Source organism: Sceloporus undulatus, chromosome 6 (assembly GCF_019175285.1).
Source record: "Sceloporus undulatus isolate JIND9_A2432 ecotype Alabama chromosome 6, SceUnd_v1.1, whole genome shotgun sequence".
In the NCBI taxonomy this organism is placed as follows: Eukaryota; Metazoa; Chordata; class Lepidosauria; order Squamata; family Phrynosomatidae; genus Sceloporus; species Sceloporus undulatus.
This window is the reverse complement of record NC_056527.1, coordinates 119,701,599-119,709,229: the sequence shown is the minus strand read 5'-3', so window position 1 is coordinate 119,709,229 and position 7,631 is coordinate 119,701,599. Positions and strand designations below refer to the sequence as shown.

The 7,631-nt window shown below is 61.1% G+C and overlaps 4 protein-coding genes across 6 annotated transcripts in view; 3 read left to right on the top strand and 1 right to left on the bottom strand.

Annotated features, from left to right (window-relative positions):
• Nucleotides 1–6: 6 nt before the first annotated feature.
• LOC121935090 (proline-, glutamic acid- and leucine-rich protein 1-like) lies at nt 7–1,765 on the top strand. Its single transcript, XM_042476206.1, has 2 exons — nt 7–765; nt 1,555–1,765. The coding sequence occupies exons 1-2, from the start codon at nt 55–57 to the stop codon at nt 1,639–1,641; spliced, it is 798 nt and encodes a 265-aa protein (XP_042332140.1). The 5' UTR covers nt 7–54; the 3' UTR covers nt 1,642–1,765.
• Nucleotides 1,766–2,567: 802 nt separating this feature from the next.
• Nucleotides 2,568–4,863, top strand: RNASEK (ribonuclease K). The gene is made up of 3 exons (XM_042476207.1): nt 2,568–2,725; nt 3,081–3,157; nt 3,704–4,863. Exons 1-3 carry the CDS (start codon nt 2,648–2,650, stop codon nt 3,843–3,845), a joined length of 297 nt encoding a protein of 98 aa, XP_042332141.1. The 5' UTR covers nt 2,568–2,647; the 3' UTR covers nt 3,846–4,863.
• Nucleotides 4,864–5,776: 913 nt separating this feature from the next.
• Nucleotides 5,777–7,557, top strand: C6H17orf49 (chromosome 6 C17orf49 homolog). 3 transcript variants are annotated; one of them, XM_042477687.1, is made up of 6 exons: nt 5,777–5,937; nt 6,057–6,151; nt 6,450–6,551; nt 6,691–6,860; nt 6,945–7,049; nt 7,216–7,557. In XM_042477687.1, exons 1-6 carry the CDS (start codon nt 5,917–5,919, stop codon nt 7,218–7,220), a joined length of 498 nt encoding a protein of 165 aa, XP_042333621.1. In that variant the 5' UTR covers nt 5,777–5,916; the 3' UTR covers nt 7,221–7,557. The 3 variants fall into 3 exon arrangements, with proteins under 3 accessions (XP_042333621.1, XP_042333622.1, XP_042333620.1); XM_042477686.1 differs by having other exon boundaries at nt 5,778–5,937; nt 7,212–7,557; XM_042477688.1 differs by lacking the exon at nt 6,450–6,551 and having other exon boundaries at nt 7,212–7,557.
• The window catches only part of LOC121933962 (beta-arrestin-2-like), a 6,905-nt gene continuing 6,604 nt past the window's right edge, over nt 7,331–7,631 (bottom strand). Inside the window, 1 exon segment of the mRNA XM_042473942.1 lies at nt 7,331–7,389. Coding sequence (XP_042329876.1) covers nt 7,331–7,389 — 59 coding nt within the window.

The following is a 7,631-nucleotide window of genomic DNA, read 5'->3' as shown; positions in this document are numbered from 1 at the left end:
CCTGCCACCCAGGAAGAAGAGTTTGATGAAGAGGAAGGAGTGTTTGAAGAAGAGATGGACGATGAGGAGATGGATGATGAGGAGATGGAGGAGTTGGATGAGGAAGATGACGATTTTGATGAGGAGGAAGGCCTGACAGAGGATGAAGAGGAGGAGGAAGGACTGATGGAGGAGGAAGGGCTGCTGACCACCTTGCCCCAACGGAGTGAGGAAGAGCCACCTGTGCTGCTGCCAGGGAAAGAGGAACCCTCCAGGCTGATGGAGGAAGAGGAGGAGGAAGGGGCTGCGGGGCTCCTGATGGAGGTGGAGGAAGAAGCCTTCCACCCGGTTCAAGGGCTGGGGGAAGAAGATGAGGTAGAGGAGGAGAACCTGCCTGGCCAGACTGCAGAGGACGACCAACTGGTGAAGGCAGAGGAGCCCTCCGTGCCCGTTGCCAGCCTGCCGTCCCTTCTGCCGCTGCTGCCTGTGGCGCAAGAGGCGCCCCCTCTGCCCATCCCTGCTCTCGAACCTGAGGGGGAAGGGGAGCAGGAGGCTGGGGGCAAGAGGACCCACCAGGAGCAGGAGGGGGCTGCAGGCAGGGAGTCCGCCGTAGCAGTGGCAGGGGCTCCTCAGCCAGAGGAAGAGGAAGAAGAGCAGGGGGAGGCGCTTGCCGGGAGCAGCAGGTGCCCAGGAGAAGGAGGCGCAGAGGTCAGACTCGCGAGGGGAGAGCTGGAGATCCCACTGCCGCTGGCGGAGGAAGTTGTTGAGGTCAAGGAGGAAGAGGAGGTAAGGCGTCTTGGGAAGGGACCCTCTGGAGCTGTGGTGGGGGTCTCCTGTGATGCAGGCAGGGCGAGCGCACCTCCCTCCCTCAGGTGACTTTCTGGAGAGGGTCAAAGAGTGTCCCTTGTCAGGCCGGGACTTAAGGAGATAGCATTGCCCCTTGCTCCCCTTCCATTTCCCAAGGAGCACACCTCTGGGCCTGTCTGTCTGAGAGCACAGCTCACTCCTGGCTGGCGCTGGATATTGTGGAGGTCAGCATTTTAAGAGGTCAGCTGTGGAGGTCAGTGCTTTAAGAGCACAAGAGCCAGGACCCTGTTGGGTGCTGCCATGCTAGTGGCGGGTTGCCCCTGGAGGGGAGGGCAATGCTTAATATGAAATACAAGGCACTCAGTAAATCAGTGAAACCTCTGGGTGGCTTCTCCCAGGCTCCTTCCTTCCTTCCTCAGAGGTCAGGCTGAGCCCTCCTGGCCATCTTCCCGCGGTCAAGAAGGCCTTTCGCCAGGGCGGTGGCCATGGAGATAGCACTGCCACTTGGGGGAGGGGGATTTCTGAATGTGCTGGGTTTATATTAATTCTTCCCAGCCCCTGCTTTCAATGTTAAGTTTAACTGATTTTATTTGCATTGATAGTTTAATTGTGTTTGGTTAAGTTTTGTTTTAAGTTCCTGGGCTGAGGAAAGGGATGTGTATCACTAAAGATGATGATGATGATGATGATGATATTAAAAATGAGGCATCAGAGGAGAGTCCCAGGCAGCTGCAGCTGACTTGCTTCCTCCTCTTCTCCTTTGGACAGGTTGCGCCAGTGGACGAGACGGAATCCATGTTGGCCGACTTTGTGGACTGCCCACCAGATGAGGAGAAAGCCCTGCCGGACCCTTGACCCTGAGGAAGCCATGTCAGCGGCGGAAGGGAGGAAGGAGGGGGTCCTTGTTTACTTTGGGGGTGGGTTGTGGGGTTGTTGTTGTTTTTTACATTAAAGCCTTCAATAAACTCTTTCCATTTTCCCCAGGTGAGTGGTGTGTGGCTGAGGGGAAGAATCTGGGGAGGGAGGCTTAGGCAGGCCTGGGCTGGCCGGGTGGCCCCTTAGAATCATAGAACCGTAGTTGGAAGAGACCACAAGGGCCATCCAGGCCAACTCCCTGCCATGCAGGAAATCTTGATCAAAGCATCCCTGACAGATGGCCTTCAGAGGCAGTGGTCAGCAGCAGAGACCCTGGCTCTCCTCTTGCACCAGGGCTCAGGTGCCTTTGGCCAGCAGCCGCAGTGGGTTTCCCACTACTGTCCCTGGCCTGCGGTGAGGGCCTCAGTGGTGTCCAGTGGCACCTTGACACTGGACATAGTGGAGGCTCATGGGAGCTGCAGTCCCAAGGGCAAGTGGGGTGGGCAACTAGCTGCCACATGAGAATGCAGCCCCATCATGCGGTCTAGAGTGGTCTGATGCTGCTTTAGCTGCCTGAGGGCTCCTGGAATTTGTAGTTCAGTCAAGGGAGTACTGAGAGCGCCTGGGCCTAGGCTTCTCTGCTTGCAACCACTCTCTTGAACTGCAGTTCCCATAGTGCGCTGGGATGAGAGGGTGAGGCTGCAATGGGAAGCCTAGAGCTCTCTCAAGAATACAAATCCCAGCATGCCGCGGGGCAAGCATTTTAGGACTGCCATCCCTGCAGGAAGGCGTGGCCTCTAACTCCAGCTCCGCCCATTCTCGTTCCCCGCCAATGGACTCGCTCTCCTCCGCTGCCTGAGTGGTCCGCCCCAGGCCCCTCTGGCGAATGAGCGCCTCCGCCGGGCTTCGGCCCCGCCTCCCGGCTCACGTGACTTGGCGCCGGAAGGGCTCATTCTTCACGGGCGCCAGCAGGACGGAGGCACTTCTCCAGGCGGAGCGAGCGGAGATGGTGTCCCTTCTGTGCTGCGGACCCAAGATGGCGGCGTGCGGGATCGTCCTCAGCGTCTGGGGGGTCATCATGCTGGTACTACGGGGCCCGCCCGGGTCTCCGAGGGCTGCGGCCTCGGGGGAAGGGGTCCCTGGGGCCAGTGGCGCTGGGTCCGAAGGGAAGCTCCATCACTCACCGGGCGCCCCTCTTCCCCTTTGCGGGCTTTCAGGCCCGTTGCCGGGAGGCGCCTTCTTGGGGGTTGGGGTTGGGGCTGGCTTCCCCTGTGCCCCTGCTTCGCCCTCAGGAAGAGGGGTCCAAGGAGCTGGTTCTGGGGGCCCTGGTTTGGCTCCATGCGGCGGGAAAGGGCCCCAAACGCAGCCCCTCCTCTGCCCGCGAGGGTCGGGGTCTCTTGTCTTGCCCCCACAGCCTTCCCTCCCTCCTCCCTTCGCAGGTGCTGCTGGGGATCTTCTTCAACGTCCACTCGGCCGTCCTCATTGAGGACGTTCCCACCACGGAGGAGGACTTCAAGTGAGTGAAGGAAGGAAGGAAGGGGAAGGGGCCCTGGCTTGCTTGCTTGCTGTATCTGCACCAGGCTCTTCAGGCAGAGAGGCTCCAAGGCGGGGGCTTACAGATAGTCCTGGGACGCCTGGACTGGAGGGAGAGCCGTGGAGGGCCAGGCCTCCCTCTCCTGGCTCCCCAAGGCTTCAAAGGAAGGGTCCTCTTGGCAGATGCACAGAGCTGGCAGTGCCCACCTTGGAGGGCCAGCCCCTCCCTCCCTGGGAAACCGGGCATCCAGACCCTCCGGCATATGGACCCCATCGCTCTTCCTCCCCACTGGAGAGCAAAGGCAGCAGGCCGCTCTGCCCCATGGCACCCTCCATGGCCCTGGCGTCTTCCCACTGGACCCAGCCCTTCTGACCAGGAGGTGGTTGGGGGGGGGTCATTATGTGTGTCAGAGGCAGAGAAGAGGCTGGAGAAGGCCTGATTTTTTTTTGGGGGGGGGGGGCTGCTGGAAAGTTTGGACTTGTGAAATGGCCGTCCTGACCCTGACCTCTCCCCCCTCTATTTCCGCAGGGACGGTCCGAACAAGATCTACGCCCTTTATGAGCAAGTCAGCTACAACTGCTTCATCGCGGCCGGGCTCTACGTCCTCCTGGGGGGCTTCTCCTTCTGCCAGGTCCGGCTCAACAAGCGCAAGGAGTACATGGTCCGCTAACTACAACCCCTCCTCCATCCTCTGCTACTTGGGGGGGCACCTGTGGATTTCTGCTTGTATTTATTCTTTTGGGTTCTGTCCCGTCCCCCCCCCCCAGTCACACCCTCCGACCTCAAAACTCAGCTTTGATCAAGACGGGGGGGGGGGGGGGGGGGAAACGACACAAATATTTAATTCTTCTTGTTCTGAGTGAGTGTTTGAGTGCAGGGAGGGCAATTTTGCTGGTTGGCTGGGATTCGGGAGCCCCTCAAAACATCCTGACCCATGCATTGTGCCCCCCTCCCCAGGGCTCTGTAAGTGAGCAGAGAAACAGCCAGGCCCTCTTCTTCCTCCCTCCCCAAATCCCCCCCCCCCCCACCACAGCCAATCGCCTGACTCTGTTCTGCCAATGTCATCTCCTCCTTGTCCTTCCAAAAAGGCCCAGGGAGCGGCATGTTTTCTGTTGCTGGTTTTGGTTGGTGGAACCCAGACTGCAATGTTTTGTAAATAGTGTCCTGTTGGCGCTGTTCCTGCTTCCGTTTGCCCTTCCCGGCAGCCCCACTCGCTGGCCCTTGGGAGCCGGTGGCCCAGGTGCGCCCACTCTCTCTGCGGAGGAGCTGCCTTGGGCTCACGGCAGTTAAAGGGCTGGTCGCTTCAGTTACCATCCATGTTATGTGTTTTGTATTGGCGTTTCCTGTGTGGACCCCAATTCTTGCCAGCTGGGACGGATGGAGTGCCGGGTATTTGGGGGCAGGACCAGCCCCCCCCCCTCTTAGTTTGGGCCTCTCTTCAGGCTGCTGCTTGCACCTGTAGCCACTTGGGAGTCCCTTCTGGGGCAGAGGCGCCCCGTAAATGATCCTGTGGGTCCTGCTGCTGTGAAGCGAAACCTGGATGGACCCTGTGGTGATGGAGAGGGGTGGTCTGTGTGCTTGGTCTCTGCACCCGGGGGTCAGTTGTGGGGGGCGGGGGGGGGCGTCTGGGAAGGCATTTGCTGTCTCTGCTCATGTGTGCAATAATAAACTGCCTTTGACCCTCCTGACTGCTGTGCTGCTCTTGTGGTGTTTCTGGGGGTGGAGAGACACTTCTCCATTATCTGCACTTGGCCTTCCTCTTGAGGAGGAAGCGGAGGCTGACAGCTCAACCCCAAAGCCTCCTGACTCAGAGCTTCCCCAGAGATTCAGGCCCACAAGACTGCTCTGTGTGTGGAAGGGCTGGGGAAAAGCCCTGTGCCCTGGACCCCTTGGCCCCTCTGTTGGGGAGGGGTTTCTTGCTGCTCAGAGGGACCCAAAGCAATCTGAATTGAGGGAGGGGGTCTACGTTTGCATCTGCCCCTGCAAGAAGGCCGGGGGGGGGGGACCAGTTCCCAAGGCCCCTCTCTGCTGGCCTATTATTATTATTCTTATTATTATTAACCTTTATTTATAAAGCGCTGTACATACAATCTTTTTAATTGGACGGTTCCCTGCCCTCAGGCTTACAATCTGAAAAGACACGACACAAAAGGAGAAGGGAAAGGTGGTGGGGAAGGGGCCTCTCTAGTAGGATAATACATATAAAACACACAGCAATACAGGAAATGATTCAATAAAACAGGCACCAAAAGGACGTCAAATAGCAAGTGACAGTTATGCCTAGTTTCCAAGGGATGCCCCTGAACTCTTTTCAAAGCGCTGGAGAGATGAACGAGGGGCGAGGCTCCGTTCAATTTCAATCATTGTTCATTAAGAGCATCCCATGATCTGGCCCACCTCCCACTTTAACCCCACGAAGTTGTCTCCATACAAAGACGCTGAGGCTGGGTTGGAGGAGGCCAAGCGACGCACAAAGCGGCAGGACTGCAGCTCCCAGCATCCCCCGGGAGAGGACTTTAGGGGGATGATGGGAACTGTAGTCCTGGCTTTGCGGAAGAGCGGACGGCTGCATCCCATTGGCTGAGAGGCCCCACGTGACGCGGCGCCATAGAGTCCAGAAGCGAGGAGCGCCACCAGTGCCTTCCATAGAGAGGAATGGAGACCGGGGCCGAGCGGGTCTGCGACCATAGAGAGGCGCGGAGGGTAGAGCGGCCCTGGCTTGGAGGCTGCGAGGGTCCGCCATGACCTCGGCCTCCACCAAGGTACCTCCGCGGAGTGAGGCTTCCTCTGAGCATGGGACCCAGGGAGGGGGGTCTCCAAAGGGACCGGACACTAACTGGGCCTGGGCCCTGGGCCCGCCTGCCTTCCTTCCTTCCTTCAGGTGGGCGAGATCTTCTCCGCCGCCGGCGCCGCCTTCTCGAAGCTGGGCGAGCTGGCCATGCAGCTGCATCCGGTGGCCGACTCCTCCCCGGCCGGGTGAGACTCTGGGGGGATGCTGGGAGCTGCAGTCCGAGGCCCCGCCCCCGCCGCAGGGCCCATCGTCCCCGGCCTTGCCCCTTCTGCCCCCCGGGGGGAAAGGGGGGGGGGGTGAGGGAGCGCAGCGGAGGGGACGCTGGGAGCTGCAGTCCGAGGCCCATCGTCCCCGGCCACGCCCCCCGCTCGTGACCCCTTCTGACCCCTGACCCCAAGTGGAAGGTCGGGGGCGCAGAGCAGCGGAGGGGACGCTGGGAGCCGCAGTCCGAGGCCCATCGTCCCCCCTCGACCCCCGCTGCAGGGCCAAGTGGACGGAGGCGGAGATCGCCCTCCTTCGCTCCTCGGTGCAGCGCTTCGGAGAGGACCTCAACCGGCTCAGCGCCCTCATCAAGGACCGCACCGTGTAAGGACCCCACAACAGCCCTGCCGGGTGGGCCTCCGCAGCTCCCATCATCCCCTGCGCTGGGCGGGGGTCTCTCGCTCTGGCGCCCCCTGCTGACCCCCTTCTCCCTCTCTCTCTCTCTCTCTGGCCCCAAATCCAGGGCGCAGCTGAAGGGGGCGGCCAAGCGCAAGGCCTACGAGGACAGCGGGCTGCCCCCCCCGGCGGAGTCCCCCAAAAAGGGGGCCAGGAAAGGGGCCCCTCCCGCGGCCTCAGCCCCGGGGGGCTCCCCCGACGCCCCCGCGCCCCCCCCGAAGAAAGCCAAGGCGTCTGGTGAGTGAGGGGCTTCGGGGGGGGTCCCTGGGCCCATCTTTTGGGGGCCTGGCCCCATAACAAGCCCCTGCCTGTTCCCCGCAGACGTGACCCTCAGCGCCCTGAACGACTCGGAAGCCCAGAGCGACCTGGTGGACATCGAGGGCCTGGGCGAGGCCCCTCCGGCCAAGAAGCTCAACTTCGACCAGGGTAAAAAGGGGCAGAATGAGGGAGGGAGGGGCCCACGGTCTGAGGGCCCCAGGGTCTTAGGGGGGTTGAGAAGGGCAGCCCCCAAGTGGGGTCTTAAGTGGGGGGCAGCTGTGACACCCCCCCCCCCCCCCCGCGCGCTCTCTCTCTCTCTCTCTTTTCCAGACAGCCTGAACCTGGACTCTGGGCTCCTCATGACCCCCGGAGGGGGAGGGGCAGGGGGCGGCAGTGGGGCAGAGCTGCCCCTCCTCTCCCGATGAAGGACCCCCCCTCACCACTTTGTCCTATGGAGGCTGGTACCCTTCCCCCCAACCGCCAGGCGCCTCCCCACGGAGGGCTTTCTCTGGATCCAGTGGGGAGGGGCTTCTCTGGGTGAGGCCCCCTTCCCAGCCCCAGGGCCGCCTTCTCCAGAGCCAGCCTCCTTTCAAATTGAGGCCGGGCCCCCCCCCCCCCCCCACAAGGCCTTGTATTTTTTTTATTGTCATTGAGCGCAATAAACATGGTTCCTGGACTCCCAGCCTCCTTGCCTTCTTGCAATGGGGGGGATACCCCACTGGGCCCCTTCCTTCCCTCCCTCCGTTTGGG

What these genes read in the sequence shown, in the direction of transcription:
- RNASEK (XM_042476207.1), top strand. Translation starts at nt 2,648, where the DNA reads ATGGTGTCCCTTCTGTGCTGCGGACCCAAGATGGCGGCGTGCGGGATC. An exon ending in TCTGGGGGGTCATCATGCTG is followed by an intron (nt 2,726 to 3,080) that starts GTACTACGGGGC and finishes CTCCCTTCGCAG; the next exon opens with GTGCTGCTGGGGATCTTCTT. An exon ending in ACCACGGAGGAGGACTTCAA is followed by an intron (nt 3,158 to 3,703) that starts GTGAGTGAAGGA and finishes CTATTTCCGCAG; the next exon opens with GGACGGTCCGAACAAGATCT.
- C6H17orf49 (XM_042477686.1), top strand. Translation starts at nt 5,917, where the DNA reads ATGACCTCGGCCTCCACCAAG. An exon ending in TGACCTCGGCCTCCACCAAG is followed by an intron (nt 5,938 to 6,056) that starts GTACCTCCGCGG and finishes TCCTTCCTTCAG; the next exon opens with GTGGGCGAGATCTTCTCCGC. An exon ending in GAAGAAAGCCAAGGCGTCTG is followed by an intron (nt 6,861 to 6,944) that starts GTGAGTGAGGGG and finishes TGTTCCCCGCAG; the next exon opens with ACGTGACCCTCAGCGCCCTG.
- LOC121935090 (XM_042476206.1), top strand. Translation starts at nt 55, where the DNA reads ATGGACGATGAGGAGATGGATGATGAGGAGATGGAGGAGTTGGATGAG. An exon ending in AGGTCAAGGAGGAAGAGGAG is followed by an intron (nt 766 to 1,554) that starts GTAAGGCGTCTT and finishes TCCTTTGGACAG; the next exon opens with GTTGCGCCAGTGGACGAGAC.